General features: G+C 35.2%; 3 protein-coding genes across 3 annotated transcripts; 2 read left to right on the top strand and 1 right to left on the bottom strand.

Annotated features, from left to right (window-relative positions):
- Nucleotides 1–46: 46 nt before the first annotated feature.
- On the top strand, nucleotides 47–1261 carry LOC132187064 (acyl-CoA-binding domain-containing protein 4-like). Its single transcript, XM_059601216.1, has 3 exons — nucleotides 47–363; nucleotides 451–510; nucleotides 591–1261. Exons 1-3 carry the CDS (start codon nucleotides 52–54, stop codon nucleotides 768–770), a joined length of 552 nt encoding a protein of 183 aa, XP_059457199.1. The 5' UTR covers nucleotides 47–51; the 3' UTR covers nucleotides 771–1261.
- A 1236-nt stretch (nucleotides 1262–2497) lies between these two features.
- On the bottom strand, nucleotides 2498–5608 carry LOC132187713 (probable CoA ligase CCL5). The gene is made up of 4 exons (XM_059602118.1): nucleotides 4185–5608; nucleotides 3156–3733; nucleotides 2956–3058; nucleotides 2498–2869 (listed from the first exon to the last, which is right to left on the bottom strand). Exons 1-4 carry the CDS (start codon nucleotides 5082–5084, stop codon nucleotides 2744–2746), a joined length of 1707 nt encoding a protein of 568 aa, XP_059458101.1. The 5' UTR covers nucleotides 5085–5608; the 3' UTR covers nucleotides 2498–2743.
- A 3943-nt stretch (nucleotides 5609–9551) lies between these two features.
- Nucleotides 9552–18332, top strand: LOC132186174 (malate dehydrogenase [NADP], chloroplastic-like). Its single transcript, XM_059600016.1, has 14 exons — nucleotides 9552–9929; nucleotides 10025–10118; nucleotides 13926–14012; nucleotides 14718–14802; nucleotides 15870–16051; nucleotides 16163–16233; nucleotides 16321–16411; nucleotides 16514–16588; nucleotides 16674–16775; nucleotides 16899–17021; nucleotides 17472–17540; nucleotides 17651–17719; nucleotides 17810–17863; nucleotides 17959–18332. The coding sequence occupies exons 1-14, from the start codon at nucleotides 9769–9771 to the stop codon at nucleotides 18010–18012; spliced, it is 1317 nt and encodes a 438-aa protein (XP_059455999.1). The 5' UTR covers nucleotides 9552–9768; the 3' UTR covers nucleotides 18013–18332.
- The last annotated feature ends 130 nt before the right edge of the window (nucleotides 18333–18462 follow it).

The raw sequence follows: 18462 nt of genomic DNA, 5'->3' as shown, positions 1-18462 counted from the left end.
CTTTTCTATGCTTTCTGGGCATGTTCCTTTTATCCCCCCTAGGTTTTTGTTATGAAACCCAAACCTATGGACTCATCACGTCCCAAGATTTTCCAGTCACCAGCAGCGGCTGCAGCAGCAGCTTCTGTTACTGCTGCATACGCCTTAACCAAAGCTGAGAAGCCATATTTCACGAAAGCAGAAGATTCAAACTCTAAGGTAGCTGGAAACATTCTTTCTGAACAAGATGTCAGAAATGACACTGAGGCCATTAGAGAAGAGAAAAATGTGTTGCAACTGTCACTTGCAGAAGTCAGAGCAGAAAATACTAGGATTAGGGGTCAGATTGATGAGAAAAATGGCACTCATTCTGAGTTGTCGAAGGTATGCTTTTTATGGCATATTACTGATTGAGGTAATTGTCAATTGGTTAGCAGTTAAAACTTCATGGTTTCAACCATATTCTTTCAGGAATTCCTTTCTGTCCAAGGCCAGCTTGTAGCTGAGAGATCAAGATGCTTTAAGCTGGAGGTTTCTGACTTGAATTGTCTGTTGTTGAACTTAATGCTTTTGATATAATGGCTAAATGTTTTAGTAATGGTGATTTCCAGGCGCAAATCACAGAATTGCAAAAGATGCTGGAGTCAGTCCAGTCAATAGAGAATGAGGTACAAGCGCTTCGGAGACAGAAGTCCGACTTTGAACGGGATGTGGAGCTTGCTTCAGATGTCCAGAGGCAAGGTTCTGGTGGTGTTTGGCGATGGATAGCTGGGGGCAATGGCAACTCATAAGAGCTGAAGGTTGGTGCCTAGAAATTGAAACAGGGAACAATTCAATTTGTCAGTAGCCGTAGCTGTCTTTCAAGCCAAATAATTTGATCTTAAGCTCAGGCGGATTACAACAGTTGCTATTTGAGGAACCTCTGGTGATATTCGATCCTTGGTCAACAAGCATAATGGGGGAAAATCTTGGAAGTGCTTTGCCCACATTTAACCACTGTAAAATCATTTATGGAGGTTCGTCTATGCTGTCTTTTTTTTACTTCCCTTTTTCCTCTTTTGGACTCCCACAATCAGTTAATTGTTTTATATATTTTTTTTCTTCATATTTATTCTGTGTTATTCCTGTACGCTGGTCTTCTTTACTCTTGATTTCATAACATTACAAAAGAACTAATGACAGTGTTTTGAACATACCATCACCAACATGAAGGTGATGAAGGTGCTCCAATTATAACTTGTTATGTTGATTAAATATGTGAAACATCCAAAATTAAATTCTACACCAGAAATTACTTATTATGTTGATAATTTTTTTTTTCTATTCATTTATAATGTTAAATTGATCATGCATATAAGTGCAATCGATGGCACTCTAAAATTGAAAACAAATATGTGATATTAAATAAATAGGTGAAAAAGAGTAAGATTCGAGTTCAGTATCAGGTTAAATGACCACGATAGAAATAAAGTCTACAAAATGTAGTCTGAATACTATTCCTATAGCTAGAATTTGCTTCAAAAGAAGACATTCTAGGCATAACTCCTAAATTTCTTAGGCATGAACCAATGATAAAGCCTCAAACAACGTTAAGGGCTCATTTGGTTTGTAGATTTCGTTAGGAAAATGAGTAGTTATTATTAGCAATAAATAAAAGTGAAATGGAATAATTATTCATATTCTTTAGTTTGTAACAACATATATATTCTAATTGGAGTTGAACCAAAATTACTCAAAATCTCACCTTTTTTTTTTTTTTTTTTTTTTTATAATATTTTTTTATAAAAAAAAAACCTAAAATTAAAAAATAAAATGAAAACCTATAATTGCAAGGGTCGTCGGCCACTCACTGCAATTCTAGGGTTTTTTTATTTTTTATTTTTTATTTTATTTAAATAAGGGTTAAAAGAAACTTTTGAAAAAAAAATTGATTTTTTTTTTTTTTTTGGAAAAATTGTCAATTCTTTCAGGAATAGCTATTCTTCTAATTTTTTTTAGAAAAATAGTTATTCTTGTGTGTAAGGAATTAATAATTTCCACAAAAATAACTATTCTTCGTAATAGACCCTTACCAAACAGAAGAATGACTATTTTATAAGAATAGCCATTCAATTTCAAGGATTTATTTTGCAAACCAAACGGGCCCTCACGAATAGTACTAGATACTCAATGTACCAATGTCCTTAAATTGTTTAATGAACCTTAATTAAAAAAATAAAATAAAAAATTAAGAGCACCGTCACAATAGTCCAATTATATGAGAGTTAGATAAAAGTTAAAACATTAAAGCCATTTTGTCTTAATGTCAGTGCCGACAACCTTATGTAGCACCAACTTTGTAGCCACTGACCTAATCTGCAGCCTACTATCTCCACTAAAGTTAAGAAATAGAAAAGAAAAAATACCCAAAAAAAAAAAAAAAAAGACACTAAAGTTTACCTAGAGTTGCAATGTAAACTAAAAGTAAGATCCATCCTTGCATAGGTTTGCATAACATTGGCTCCAAACAGAAGATCATGGAAGATGAATTTGATCACAATGTTTTCACTTGAATATTCTTCAACAAATCCATATATATACAGCCCCTATTCCGCCAGCCACAAACGTATTCCCTAAAATCATCCACAAAGGTTTTCTATCAAATTAACTAAATAAGAGAATACATATACTTATAAGGTCTATCTTCAAGCTCTCATAAACAAAATATTGTTTATAATCTTGATCATCTTGATAATCTCTTCACTGTTGAGGGAGGTCTCCCAAGTTACAATTTCGAGACAAGCTGGTGTTTGCTTTGTGAAAGCAGCTCCTTCCGCAAGATTTTGCCTGCAGCTGATCTTGGTATAGCAATGGTGAAACCAACTCTTCTTACTTTCTTGTATGGAGCCACCTGAAATTTATATATATTTGTACAAAAACTTAGAAAACTTTCAGTGACCAGGAAATATATACGACGGAAGATCTGCCATGACAAACCTGGCCGGCGACGAATTGAATTACTTCGTCTTCATTGAGCTCAGAACCAGCTGCTCTGACCACGTATGCCATTGGTATCTGTCCTGCTTCTTCATCTTCAACCCTGCAAAACTTGGACTTTTTAAATCAATATATTATACACAAACTTTTGTTAGAGAGAGAGAGAGAGAGAGGGAGAGAGATTAATTAAGGTGACGCACGGTATAACGGCTGCATCGAGAATAGTAGGATGACTCAAAAGTATTGCTTCCAGTTCCGCCGGAGCCACCTGATACCCATTGTGCTTGATCAGCTCCTTTATCCGATCCACGATGTAAACAAACCCATCCCCATCAAAATTACAAAGATCGCCGGTTCTCAACCACCCATCGGAATCAATCGTCGCCGCCGTAGCTTCCACGTTTCCCAAATAACCCTTCATAATAGTAGGGCTCTTCAGCCACAGCTCACCTTCCCCGTAAGGCGGCAAAGCCTTTCCCGTTTCAATGTCCACCACCTTGGCACAAAAGCTTGGAACCAACATTCCTGAAGAGTCCGAACGAGCCTTCGCGTCTTTGTCCGACACAAAATATGTCGCCGCTCCACAGCTCTCTGTTAGTCCATATCCCTGCCTTAGCTCCACCCACGGAAACCTCCTTCTGAACTCACCCGCCACCTGTTTGCTCAATGGCGCAGCCCCTGAGCTCACCCTTCTCAACGACGACAACCCACTCCCTACTTCGCCTGCGTGCTTTACTAGCCCAAGTATCACCGGCGGCACAGCAGGTATATTACTAACCTGTTATTAATATAAATTAAAAATAATTAGTTTTAATTATTTTTTTATTAACTTCAACATTTTAAACACGGGAAACTTCATGAATTACGGCGAGTTTTGAGAAGACCCTCAAAATTTAAAAATTCTCAATTTATACCTCTAAACTTTCAATTTCAATCAATTTACCCTCTCCCTTAGTTTTAACAGTTAACTTTTAATGAAAATGCCTAAAAAGACTAAATTATCTTTTAATTATCTTTTTTTTAAAAAAAAAAATTGAAATTAAGAGTAAATTTAAAATTTTATAATAGTTAGGGATATAAACATTATTTTTACACTTTTAATTGATTGAAATTTATAGTTTAGAAGGTTAAATTGAAATTTTTTAAAATTTAAGGTATTCTCGATATGTGCAATAATTCAGGAGTTTAAGTAAAGCTTTTCCTTCTAAATAAGCTGTAATTTAACTAACCTTGTGAGCTTTAATAGCATGAAGCATAGCTTGGAAGTCAAACTTCTGCATCACCACCGTAGTTGTTCCGACGCACAACAATCCGAGCACAAAGAACGCAAGCCCGTAGATGTGAAACATCGGAATGAAACACAGAAACACGTCGTTATTGGCAGAGGTTACGTCTGCAGACCATCGGAGCAACGTCATAATGGCAATGAAATTTGCATGCGTTAGCATCACCCCTTTACTTGTCCCAGTAGTCCCAGAAGAGTATAGTATAGCCGCCGTGTCCGACTGGGCTTGCGCGACACGTGGCAACTCTAGCGGCGGATCACAGCATTCGATCAACTCTTCGACGGACGGCAAGTGCTGCAAGTTGTGGTTGTTGGATTTTCGTGATGTTAGGATTGTGGGGACCCCAGTTGGGGATAGTTTGTGAAGCTCTTCCGGAGCGGAAATGGCTAGCTTGGCGCCGGAGTCATGCACTTGCTTGCCGATTTCCGACGCGGTGTTAAGTGGGTTGGCGGTGGTCAGCGCTGCGCCGACTGATAACACGGCGAGGCATATGGTTGGGTACAGTAGCGAGTTTGGCGACAAGACAAACACCACGTCGCCTTTTCGGACACCATGAGTATGGTACAAGGCTGATGCGAGAGAACGGATCGACCGGCGGAGCTGCGCATAGGTGACACGCCGGCCGGTGGCGGCGTCGACGAGTGCAATTTGTGATTCGGATTGGTTGGCATGGGGGAACTGTGATAGCACAAATGTGGCGGTGTCAAGGTCTGGCCTAGTGGGGATTTTTTGGTGGTCACCCAGTTTGACAAGTGAGTGGTAGATTCCGGTTTGTGCATCGAAACCGCTCTTCCTATCAAATCGGCGGTTAGAGTTGCCGGATTCTTCTTCGACGGTTGACATTTTCTTCCCCAATTATTTGCCAAGCTAGATGAAGTGTGCTTGGAGTTGGATGAAACCTCCGGTGTGGTCTAATAATAAAGTCTGTGCGTAGTGTATGCCAGCATTGATTTGTACGTCAACAGCCAAACAGGGAATAGAATAATATATACACTTGGATGCCGGCCAGGGCGATATGGACCAAGTGATCATGATTTATTTATTTTGGGGAAACTTCACTTACCCCCTATACTTTCGCGCTTTTTACAGACACCTCTCTATTGTTCAAAACCTCTCACTTTGGTGTATCAAACTTTTGTTTCCTTTCAAATACACCCTTACCGTTAGCTTTTGACCTTTCTACTCCTAAATTTTTTTTTAAAAAAAATTATTTTTTAATAAAAAATAAGGGCACGATTGTAATTTTCCACCCTTTCCGTTAGGATTTAACAGAAAATCCTAACGGAATGGGCAAAGTGAAAGGAAACGAAAGTTGGATACATCAAAGTGAGAGGTTTTGAACAATGGAGGGGTGTCTGCAAAAAACGCGAAAGTATAATGGGGGTAAGTGAAGTTCCCCTATTTATTTTTTAATGGAAAATTTAGAATTAAGAAAAAAAATTGACACTTTGGAAGTCTGTCAATGATTTCCATTACCGCATACATTTAACTTCGAATTCTTCGACTCCCTCGGTCATTATGAATGCCCTGACTGTTATTTTCAAAATTATTGTGTATGTATATTTATGTTGTGGTTTATCAATGTTTTAAAAAGAAGTGAGTGAAAAGAGTCGTAAGTATATGAAAAAAAAAAAAAAAAGTCAACTTGATATTTATAAGACTCAAACACACCTAAAGTAATTGCCTTCAAGCAATGCTTGAGTTATGTATTTGTGTGTATATTCTAGCGCGCATGTGACAATGCCTAATAATTAATAATTATTTAATCTGACGATCAAAATTAAGTTGGGGCAAATAATTGAATAGCATATAATTTGAATTTTTTGGGGTTGAACAAATGATTTTAATGTGGGTTTTTTTTTTTTTTATTAAAAAAAAAAAACTTTTGAGAAGTACTCGTAGCTTGAATTAAATAATGTAATTGAAGGTAAAAAAACAGAACAAAAAAAAAGGGGAGGAAATGGTATCATTCCTGACCTTGCCTTCGAAGTAGGGACCTCCATCCATTTAAGATCAATTTTGATAGGCCGTAGTGTATTTTTCTCATTTTTTAGAAGAATAAATATATTTAATCTTTGTAAGGGGATAATTATTTTTATGAGAATAATTTTTCATAAGAACGGACCCTACTTCAAAATAATCATTATATTTTAGAGATTTATTCTGCGACCCAAACAAGGCGTTAAGTTTTTGAGAAAGAGTAATAAATTTCTTTCAATATGAGCTCACGATTGCTTTGCTCGATCACTCAATATGTATGTCTGCCTTTTATTGTTGCTTGGCTTCCCGTGGAGTTTTACAATTGTTATTATTATTATTATTTTATTTCATCACGCATGCAGTATGTATATATATATATATAACACCTGTAGAAAGCATGATAATTAAGTTGCCATGACCAGGTTTTTTAATCCACGTACATATGAAGAGGGCCACATTGACTCATGTTCTTTGAAAATAAAGCTTTGCAATTAAATTAGATATAGTAGAATAAAAATACCCCCAAAATAGAAACCAAGCCTGAAATCATTAACCTAAACAATTAATGTTGTTTTAATGAAGACATGCAAGAGATATTGTTGGCCAAAGTTAACCTATTGCAATCACACGATTTCAACATGATGTCCAAGTTTGGAATTTGGCTTTTGGGACTACCTTTGCCAACCGTTGATGCTTTTTTATTGGCTTTGAATCATTGAATGGAAGATATATATATATATATATATATATATATATATATATATAGAGGAATGATAGGGACTCAACTTTTTTACCCAACAAAAGTCCAACTTTTACTTTATTTATTTTTAAAAAATAAAATAAAATAAAAAATAGAAAAAATGTTTGAAGCAACCCTATCTATTTTTTGTTTTTCTTTTATTTGGTATTTTTTAAAAAATGAAAATTGGTATTTTTTTCATAATAATGTCATTTTTTTTCAAGAAAATGTCATTATTATGAAGAAAAATACTATTTTTTATTTTTTAAAAAATATTAAATAAAATAAAGGCAAAAAATAGATAGGGTTGCTTCAGACATTTTTTCCATTTTTCATTTTGTTTTTTTTAGAAAAAAAATAAAGGGTAAAAGTTGAACTTTTGTTGGGCAAAAAAGTTGGGCCTTTAGCATTTCTCATATATATATATATATATCCTAAATAATTGTTCCAGATATATGCCTCCAAGTACTAGACACACATTGCGAAGCTGGATTACAACCAACCAACCAACCATCCGAATGGGCAAAGGATGATTGCATGATCTGGAACAATTATTTAGGTTGTTTTCTACCTGGCTCCAAAATTTAGGCTTAAAGGATATATATATTCTTTTCAATTTTAATATATTTGTACAACTATAAATTTATAAATTTTTATTTTTGATGTATCAATATCCACTCAATTGGGCCTAGGTAAAGGAGGCCCATTGAGACCAAATGTTAATTAATTAAGCTCTTAAAACAACAATCACTTGTGTCCGATAGTTCGGCAACTATCCCTCCCCTAGACAAAAGAGCAAGGAGGAGTGCATAGTAGAGAATTACCCGTCTATACATTTCAAATTTTCTTACTAAAAATTAATTTTCAAATGATGTGTTATCAACTTATGAAATGGTGACATATCATTCGGAAATAAAATTAATTAATTAAGCTCTTAAAACAACAATCACTTGTGTCCGATAGTTCGGCAACTATCCCTCCCCTAGACAAAAGAGCAAGGAGGAGTGCATAGTAGAGAATTACCCGTCTATACATTCCAAATTTTCTTACTAAAAATTAATTTTCAAATGATGTGTTATCAACTTATGAAATGGTGACATATCATTCGGAAATAAAATTTAGAATGTATAACATTTCTCTATTAAAAATTGTTCATGTATTCTCGATAAAAGGAATCAGGTAATGTTCATTTATGATCAGTAAAAGACCTTAATCTAGCAAACATATATATATCCACTCAAATTCAAGACCTTTATTGTTGAGAAATGGAGTAGTGGGCACTATAATATGTTAAAGTAATGATTAAGTGATTAGATTTATCCATTCTTATCAATTTAAGCTTTTGAAATAACTGATAATTTAACATGGTATCGGAGTTTTATCATAGAATGAATGAGGCCCACACTACTTATGGTATCAGAGTTTATCATAGAATGAATGAGGCCCACACTACTTATGGTATCAGAGTTTACCATAGAATAAATGAGGCCCACACTACTTACTTCGTGACAATGATCAAAAAAATACTGGCTTACACGTAAGGGAGGATGTTGATAAATAATCCTACATTGTCTGTGGACAAAATTTTGGAGTATGTTTATAAGAAATGAGCAACCCTCTTTTATTGAACTAATTTTATAAAATGAATTAAACCCACAAATTTTTTCATAATACTGCTAGTAAGAAAGGTGGCTTGATCTTGTAAGTTGGTTTGGTGCAATCAATCAATTGGGACTCAGATGTAAAGAAATCAGCGCACATGACACATGACTTGAGAGTTCAATATATATATATATATAGGAGGAAGGAACCCCAATTCCCAACGGCCACCGATGGGAAACTTGACGGACAGCTGAGTAACAGAACTTCTTTCCAACTCGAGGAAAAATTTGACTAGACTTTCAGGCCGTGGCTTGAACCTTTGGTTGTTGACTTGTTCACCGTCTATATAATATGTATCATGGCTGCCTCAAAAACATACTGTCTGCATTCTTTATTAATTTACTATTAAATTTTGATGTTTTCTTTTAAATTGGGTTAGAGAAATTTCTTTCGATCTAATATATAAAAGTGACATATGTTCTTTGAACATATAAGAAGCATATTCCTTTTTAATTATAGAGACAAAGTTGAAATAAATTTTATTAAAAACTTATGTGCATCTCATATGTTATTAAAAAAATAGACACGTGTCAATTTTATAGACTAAATTAAAAAAAATTCTTTCAACTTAATTTAGAGAAAAACTTTATCCATATTATAAATGACACGACACATCGGTTTATAGAATACCGTTAGCAACAATTCTATAATGAATACTGCCCCACTAACTTAATACAATGAAAATAAAATAAAATATAATATTATTAAGTTATGAATTACTTAGTATGTCCACACATGCAAATATATAGGCGCCACCTAAAATGCACATAGAATAGAAAACAAAACCCCTGTACTGTAAAAGTCGACCAACTGTAATTCCAGCCCACCAAAAGCCCAAGCACTAAGAGATTTCGTGCCTCACAACGTTTTGACAAGTGTCATGTGTATGGCCTTAGACTAACTTATTTCAAATCAAATCATCCTTTATTACTTCCACTTCCTCCCTCTCCTCTCCCACCTCTCTCTCCCTCCAAATCCCACCCCCAACCGCAAACCAGAGCCTCTCTCTCTCTCTCTCTCTCTCTCTCTCTCGGCGTTCTTTCTCGCAGTGAAGAGAGCTTGCCAATCTGAACCAACGTTTCTTTTTCCTTTTTCTCTGAAGCTTTCTTTCTCTCACTCTCTCTAAAAGTTTCTGTCTCTGCTGCCATGGCCGTGGCAGAGCTATCTCTTTCGTACACCAAGTCCCACTTGCACTCATCCCAGCTCTCATTCTTTTCGACCCGTCTCTCCAATCACCGCCGCTGCACTTTTCGACCGTTCCCTCGAACACAGAAAGCTGCCACGATCTCTTGCTCTGTTGCACCAAGGTAAGCTTCTTATCAATACCCACCAATTCTTTCCCGATACCATCGTTTCTTTATACTCTCATGGTTTTGTTTTTGTTTCTCTTGGTAATTCTCAGTCAAGTTCAAGCTCCGGCCGCAGTGGGAGTTGAGGTCCCCAAGAACAAGCCCGAATGCTTCGGCGTGTTCTGTCTCACCTATGATCTCAAGGCCGTAAGTTTTTATCCACAAAATTCTCGTCTTTTTATGTTCACCCAATGAGTTGTCTTTAGTTTAAATCTAAATTGTTTAGTAATTTTATGTTTAGCAGTAGTTTTGTGTTTTCATGTTAAGCTTCAGTGTCTATTATGAAGTGCACTTATATTGTTTGTCAATATGTGTAGTCATTATTTCTCGCCCTATATGGTAGTATTTGTATTAGTTTTCTCTCTTTCCCGTTTCTGAAAGATTCATTTTGTTCTGTTTTTAGTTTTCCGTGTTTGCCGTATTCAGGATTTCCCACTGCTCTAATAATGAATGGCACGCACCGAACGTGGAGAAATTATCAAATTGATATTGTTGATGAAACTGAATCTGATTTTCGTTTTACAGCTTAAGTTTTTAAGTAATCATATTCCTAAATGGATCTTAATTTTTAAGCGTCTAATAATAGGTATTTTTTTTTAAGGTTTCTTGTCAAATTAGAGAACTTTTGTGGTATTCCATTGACAAGGAAGATATCCTACGTCAGACACCTCCACTTGGAAAGAACCTGTCCTCGAGTTAACATTCTTATTGTAGTTCATTGTCCTTCATATGAGTACTGAGATCTTTGGGTTTCTATTCAGCTCATCTTCACGTTTGCCAATTTCCTCATTCAACAAAATTTTACCTTTAACAAGATCTTCAATCTTGTCCTCTTTGATTTCTTCATGAATTTCTTGTAAAAACTTTTCTGCAATTTCTAATTTTTCATCATGATTTGAAGACTCTGGTGGCGACTTCTAAATACAACTCTTCTTTACTAGGATCAATAATTTGCGTAGTTTTTTTCTTCCCTAATAATATAACTTTTGCCCATCGTTTCTTAAGGAGCACACATGCCTTCAGAATTATATGTTGTTCGTCTGGCCTCAACAATCCATGCTTGCCCAAGAGTGTATGACAACTATCTATTGGATCCATGAAAATAATATTGCTCAAAACTTCATTGTAACATTTGTCAACAATGCTATATTAAGTAAAAAATTTACAATGAAAAGTCTGTTTCCTGATTCATCCGTATCTGTGAACCTACTTCATCATTGATATAAATCTTTGATGAGTTACCATCCATGAAGATTTGAGCAATTTTTCTGTTTCCATCAATCGTATATAAAGTTTTGAATTTATGATTCATGAATTTACTTGATCTTAATAGAAAAGTTCCTCATGGTGATGCCTAAGAGAATTATTAGGAATAGGTCTAACAATTAGGTTGGTCGCGAGCCAGATCTCTGACATAATCTCTTTTGCTATTTTGGTTCTTGTTACTTGTTAGTATATAACCTTAACTGATCGTTGGTATCTTTGGATCTGTGTTCTAATTGATGAAATATTTATTCAACTCGCTGTTCTAGTGTTTATAATGTTGTGCCTTGAGCTTGACAAGCAGCCCAGATGGCTTGTCAACTCTGTCACTTGCCATCAAACTAGGCTAGTTATGGTTCTGTTACCACCTGACAAAGTGTGACATCAAAGGGCAAGGACATGTCTAAACCCTTGAAAATTATTGAGTTCACAAGGTAAACACTACTATCCACTGGAAACTCTAAGAAATACTTATTGATAATTTTTATTTACACCGAATTCTTAAGTGTGAATATTCATAAACGAATCCTAACTAATATAATACCATATACGGACTCTAATTTGATTAGGAAACCTTTTGAAAAACTTCAAATCCAGGAAATATAATCCTATTCTTGAAAACTAAGAAAATAGCAACAATTAAAATTAAAAGCTTCCTATGACAAACAAGGAATGTACGAGTTTAAAAAAGAATCCAATGGGGCAACTTTTACTCACTAAATGTTTTTTTCATGAAGAGATTGTCATGATTCCAAATTTGGTTGTTCCTGAAATTAATTGGATCATTGCCTCTTCGATTAGGAACATTTTAACAAGTCAAATGGTCCACTTCTGCATTGTCTATAAGCATAGTGCTCATGCAGTCATGTGATTTCTACTTCAGAGCTATAAATTTCTTCTATTTTAAGTGACAGGTGTGAAACATGCTTGCAAGCTCAAGTAGACTATTTTTTACTCGGTCTACATTACTTTTATTATTTAACCGACATTTAACTCAGAGTGGTGCTTGCAAGTTTCTTCCCTTAAATCATGGTCACCATTAGTGCTACTATAATTGTTGTGGAATGATGAAGGAGAAAAGAGTGTTACTGCCATGGGGATACTGGCTTATATAGATTTTTTTTAACAAAATGCTTACGAGTTGTTACTCAAGGTGACTGTGGAGAGCATTGTCCTGACTCTTTATTTACAAATTACCCACTTTTCTGTTCAACGGATCCCCCTTTATAGTATAACTAAGCTAATTCAATGCATTGTAGTATTATGTAATTTTTTGCTTTTTTGTGTGTGTTACATGTCTGGTTTCTTAAGCACATAATGAACAAGGTGAAAGATAATAGATTATGGGTAGGGTAGTTCGAGGCACCCTAGTCCTCCTCAACAAATGTTTAACGTTTGGTAAATAAACTTTTCTGCATAATTTTATCAACTTAAGAACAATCTTTAAATAGACTTTAACAATAAGATGAGATAATTGACACCTAATTGATGATAAACTTAATAATAATGATAAAATTGATTTAAAAACACTCAAACTAATCTTTATTAATTGAAATCATATTCTAATTCAACCACTAAACTTATCTCACCCTAAATCCATGCATAACAGTGTGTTACAACATTAGAGTTGGTAGGTGGTAGGAGCTCATATATAGTAGTATTAAGACATTTTAATCTGGCCTATATGTCCTCCCCTCCATGAATCAATTATAAAGCAGCAATCTATTCGATTCCATGCTCGAACAGTCGAACTGGGTTCGACCCCATACTTGACATGGTGGCTAACTCTGATGGAAAAGGATCCTCTCCAGTCCAAAATGGACTGAAGAATATCTAGTTAATGGTTAGGATCTCTTTAAAGAGATCCTGAGGTTATAAATAGGACATCTATCCCATTAATTAAAAAATAATAAAGTATTATATATATATTTTTAAAAAAATTATAAAACAAAACTATAAAATATTATAAACAATTAAGGGGTGGCCGGACCACCCCAGTTAGGGTTGAAGCCACCCCAGTGGTGGCCGGCCACCCCCTAGGGAAAAATGGGGAGGCCAGCCACCCTAGATCATTTTTATTTTTTATTTTTTTAATTTGGCCCTAAGCCACCCAAGACCAGCCAGTGGTGGCCGGCCACCCCCTAGGGTGGCAATGGGGTGGCCAGCCACCCTTTAGTTTTTTATTATTTAGTTTTTTAATTATAAATGATATTTTATTATTATTTTAGTAGTGGGACAGGTGTCTTATTTAGGGCCTTAGAATTTTTGAAAAGCAATCTTAGCTTTTAACTGGATATTCTCCAGTCCAATTTTGGACTGGAGAGGATCCCTTTCCAACTTTGATACCAAAGTATACAATCTTGAGTAAAACTCACCCTTGAAAACCAGCTTGTAAGGGGAGGGTGCCCAAGAGCTTATATTTACATAATTAAGATTAGTCTTAAACTATGTGGGATACAAGAACGTAACATAAGCTTGATCCAGCTTCTTTTCCGATTGAGAGGCGTGTTACGAGATCTGACATAATACAGTGTGTGAGTAATTTTTATGCACTGTATATAATTTTTGTTTTGATGCACTGTAGTATAATGTAATTTTTTGTTTTTATGAGTGCCTGCGTGATAAACCTTTCTTCCTTTGTTTAATCCACATTGTCTACATCTAACAAATTTTTTTCTTATGTGTTCCTAGGAAGAAGAGACGAAATCCTGGAAGAAATTAATTAATATTGCAGTCTCAGGTGCTGCTGGGATGATATCTAATCATCTACTTTTTAAAGTAAGGGTTTCTTAAATCCAAAGCTCAACATTCCTTTTTAATTTTAATTTATTTTTATTTTTTCCTGTTCTTGGGAGGTCGTTATGGCCTTTTTAAATTTTTTATTTTTTTTCCTATACTCTTTATTGCATTTGAGTTGAAATTGGTCTGTAAGTCAACCTACATGTTCACAGGGATACTTGGCAACTAAGCTTGCAGTTTGAACCATAAGTTTGAAATAGGAGATCTGTTGTCTTTTTAAACTGAAGGCTTCTGGTCTAAAGTAAAATGTCCTCCATCTATTGACCTAATATATTAATGCTTTTATTTTTTGTGAATAACCTCTTTAGCAATCCAGCATCACAGGTATGTAGCCAAAATTTAAAAGAAAAAAAGTTGTTATACATGTATTTCTTACATTAAGGTTCACTTCTCTCATTTGGGTAAATGCTCAAAAGTTGCTATGCATTGAGCTCAGTTGCTGACGACGGACAGTTCGATATATTATTAAACTCTCTTCAAACTCTTTTGATGCCTTTGTAAAACCATAGAAATGATCACTCACTTCCATTTTCCCCAGCAGTCAAAGCACTAGAACAAGAGTCACAACAAAGAATGTTTTAGCTTTGGCAAAGAAGCTAAAAAGAAAGTGATAACAGAAGGAATAAGCTTATGAATAACGGTGTTTGCTTGGGACAGGGAATCTGACTTTGTTTGTTTTGCCAGCTTGCGTCTGGTCAGGTTTTCGGTCCTGATCAACCTATTGCTTTGAAACTGTTGGGATCTGAAAGGTCATTCGAAGCTCTTGAAGGTTTGTTTCTTATATCAACATACTCTCTGACTTAATTGCTCAACACAATGAGCAGCAATTGCTCCACCTAAGAAATATAAATAACCAAAAAAAAAAAAAACATGCCGAACACATGGTTGTTGAAACTGATGATGATTGATTACTAGACAACAAAAATTCCTTTCGTTTTAGAGAGTAGCCCTATGCACTGCTCTTGTGTAACATGGAGAATATCTGTTCAAGCACATTCTAATGACATATGCATTCATAGGGGGGAAAGTGAAACATCTGCTTCATTTTTGGAACAAAATAAAAGGAAATGTGATACATTATTAATTGTCCTAAAAGTTTAAGTTGATAGAAAATGATGAGTTTTATCATTTAATAAACATTCTAACGGTGGCTTAGAATCCTGAATGAATGAGGCTCAACACCTTGAATATTTGATTTAAAAGGCGAGTATAATGTACCATAATAAATTACACTTGTCCTAGAAGCCTGATGGGAAATGATGAATTTAAATAAGTTTTTCTAACACTTTTTCTCATGAATGTGTGCCAACTCCTTTAATGAGTAGGGTCTAACACATGAAATGTTAACTTTAAATGAGAGCTACAGTGAAAACAAAATTCGAACTTAAGACTACCTGCTTTGATATCATAATGATAAATTACCACTTGTTGAAAAAACCTAAATTGATAGGAAAGAATAAGTTTTTAATCATTTAACTATTATTCTACAATAATTACTTAATATTCTTCTTATTGACTAGGATTATTGCTTGAAAATAAAATGAAAGGGGGAAAAAAAGAATCTCTCTGTTTGAGCCATATGCACAAGTTTCAAAAAAGCATGCCAATTTTCATGTGAAGGAATTGAACTTTCCTAAAAGTTAAGCTTTATCATTTTGCCCAAATTCAATGTGTTTTATATTATTGACGAAGTTAAGATAAAAGGAGTGTTTTGACCTTTCTAGCCATTGTCTGTTTATATGTGACTAATTAACTTCAAATTTACTATTGTCTAAAAATAGGTCCTCTTAGAATGATGATTAACGTATCTCCATCTTGACAAGTTAATTCATGCAGGTGTTGCTATGGAATTGGAGGATTCCTTGTTTCCTTTGTTGAGGGAAGTTAGTATAAGCATAAATCCATATGAAGTGTTTCAAGATGTAGAATGGGCTCTTCTAATAGGAGCAAAGCCCCGAGGGCCTGGAATGGAACGAGCTGGTTTACTGGACATAAATGGGCAGATTTTTGCAGAGCAGGTACCACTAAATTTGCATCTTGTTATGAATTATGATTTTTTTTTTTTAAAAAAACAACAATCAGTCATATTGAGTTTATTCTTATGTGTTCTTTTTATTCTAACTTTATAGGGAAAGGCTCTTAATGCTGTTGCATCCCGTGATGTCAAAGTGATAGTCGTGGGCAACCCCTGTAATACTAAGTAAGAGGTTTTCTTTTCTATGCTTGATTTAGAAAATTGTGTTCCATATTGCGCCTGTAATTGTATTGTGTTATCTTTTCCATGCAGTGCATTAATTTGTTTGAAAAATGCTCCAAACATACCCGCAAAAAATTTCCATGCTTTGACTCGATTGGATGAGAATAGAGCAAAATGTCAGGTAAAATTAGCTCATGACCATTCTTGGCATTGATTATATACAGTTCCGGCTGTCATGACCAGAAGGAATAGATATTCTAAATAATGGCTATGATTTATGCAGCTGGCCCTCAAAGCAGGTGTATTCTATGATCAAGTGTCAAATGCGACCATCTGGGGAAACCACTCGACCACTCAGGTCATTAAGAGGTTCTTTTGTAAGAGCTTGCATGAAAAGAACCCTCACTCCTCTTCTAAAGAAACTTTATATTTAACTTTAGCAGGTTCCAGACTTTTTAAATGCTAGAATCAATGGCTTGCCTGTCAAAGAGGTTATCAAGGATCAGAAGTGGTTAGAGGAGGAGTTCACCGAAAAGGTCCAGAAGGTAGGCTTTGCAGAGCAATAATTAGATTAAAAATATGCACTTGGCTTAATGAATTAGCAAAGTCTACTACTGAACCATGTGTATTTCATCTTCAGAGGCTAAAAAGTAAAATTTGATTTGCAGAGAGGTGGTGTACTGATTAAAAAATGGGGAAGATCTTCAGCTGCATCTACTGCTGTGTCAATTGCTGATGCAATACGGTCTTTAATTACTCCAACCCCGGAGGGTGATTGGTTTTCATCTGGAGTAAGTTCACTTTTGTTGAATGTGCATGCATACAAATATATGCTGTCAGATTATTGAGAACCAAATCAGAAATTTCTGAGCAACCCATATTGCCAGAGATCCACCAACTCCATTCATGCTAATGGTGAAATATATGATGGGAAAATGGAACGGACCTTTGGAAATCATTTAATTACTCTCAAAAGTTCTCTTTGTACGATATTGCCTCCCTTTATTTGCTATTCGTCCCAAAAAAGAGCCCCATGTTTTTCTAATAAATGAAAAGCAACAGCTTAATAGGAGAAGCCCATCAATCAGTAATCATAGGTGTCAAATTTATGCCTAGTAATTGTGTGGTGACTCAACAACACGAATAATTTTATTATAAAAGACTGGTTTTCTGAAGTGAATCTGTAAGTTGAATGCTACTTACCACTAGTATCCAGTCTCATGATTACAACCCTATTGTAGGTTTATACCACTGGAAATCCATACGGAGTAGCAGAAGATATTGTTTTCAGTATGCCATGCAGATCAAAAGTAAGTTTGGATCAGAGTTCTTATTTCTATACCGTCCAATTGCCTTTACTCTAATATTTTATACTATTTAACTGGCTTTTCCCTAATAAGCTATCCTCTGCATTGTCCAGGGAGATGGTGATTATGAACTTGTCAAGGATGTAATATTTGATGACTACCTTCTCAAGAGAATAACCAAGGTGAGATATCTTCTTCTCTCATTGACTATGGAGAAAAGAAGAAAACATCCATTATTTCCAATGGAAGTTGAAGGAACAATTGTTTTGCAGACTGAAGCTGAACTGCTAGCTGAGAAGAGATGTGTTGCCCACCTTATAGGGGAGGTAAATCTTGTAATTTTATCACCATTGCTTCCTTCAATCATCAAAATAAGAGTCATCTTTATATGCTCTGCCCTTTCTTTGTTTTTTTCTTTCAGGGAATCGCTTTCTGTGATCTACCCGAGGATACGATGCTTCCCGGAGAGATGTAACACGTCGATACTGTTTTTTAATATGAAGAATTCATATGAAAGCTACCACAATGCTGTCCAGAGAGATACTAGATATCAAAATCAAAATTATACTATTATTTATGTAAAATAAGCTTGCAAAATAATTTGACAGGCAGTAAAGATGATTCAGTGTCGAGGCATTTGTTGGATTTTGAAGTTACGTCTTCGGCTTAGAGCTATAAAGTCGATGCCTACTCCTTGCCCTACTCGGCTGAGTCTCTATGGGCCTTGATCATCTCTGTACTTGTCTTGCAATTGTATTAATCTCATACTCTTGAGTGCTGTGTATTTTTCTTCAAGATTCATTGCTTAAACTCGAAGGAAAAAAAAAAAAGAAAAAGGGCGGCAATAATGATTTGTACATTAATCACAATTGCACTTAAACAGCAAAGAGAAGTTTCTTTCTTTCTTCTCTCTTCTTTATCCTTT

Source organism: Corylus avellana, chromosome ca7 (assembly GCF_901000735.1).
Source record: "Corylus avellana chromosome ca7, CavTom2PMs-1.0".
Lineage (NCBI taxonomy): Eukaryota > Viridiplantae > Streptophyta > Magnoliopsida > Fagales > Betulaceae > Corylus > Corylus avellana.
Note: the sequence above shows the minus strand (reverse complement) of the source record. Positions and strands in the feature narration are given on the sequence as shown.

Coding starts and splice junctions, on each gene's coding strand:
- LOC132187713 (XM_059602118.1), bottom strand. CDS start 5,084: ATGTCAACCGTCGAAGAAGAATCCGGCAACTCTAACCGCCGATTTGAT. Junction 3,059..3,155: donor CTCGATGCAGCCGTTATACC/GTGCGTCACCTT, acceptor CAAGTTTTGCAG/GGTTGAAGATGAAGAAGCAG. Junction 2,870..2,955: donor TTCAATTCGTCGCCGGCCAG/GTTTGTCATGGC, acceptor TATAAATTTCAG/GTGGCTCCATACAAGAAAGT.
- LOC132186174 (XM_059600016.1), top strand. CDS start 9,769: ATGGCCGTGGCAGAGCTATCTCTTTCGTACACCAAGTCCCACTTGCAC. Junction 14,013..14,717: donor CTAATCATCTACTTTTTAAA/GTAAGGGTTTCT, acceptor TTGTTTTGCCAG/CTTGCGTCTGGTCAGGTTTT. Junction 17,022..17,471: donor GTGATTGGTTTTCATCTGGA/GTAAGTTCACTT, acceptor ACCCTATTGTAG/GTTTATACCACTGGAAATCC.
- LOC132187064 (XM_059601216.1), top strand. CDS start 52: ATGAAACCCAAACCTATGGACTCATCACGTCCCAAGATTTTCCAGTCA. Junction 364..450: donor CTCATTCTGAGTTGTCGAAG/GTATGCTTTTTA, acceptor ATATTCTTTCAG/GAATTCCTTTCTGTCCAAGG. Junction 511..590: donor CAAGATGCTTTAAGCTGGAG/GTTTCTGACTTG, acceptor GGTGATTTCCAG/GCGCAAATCACAGAATTGCA.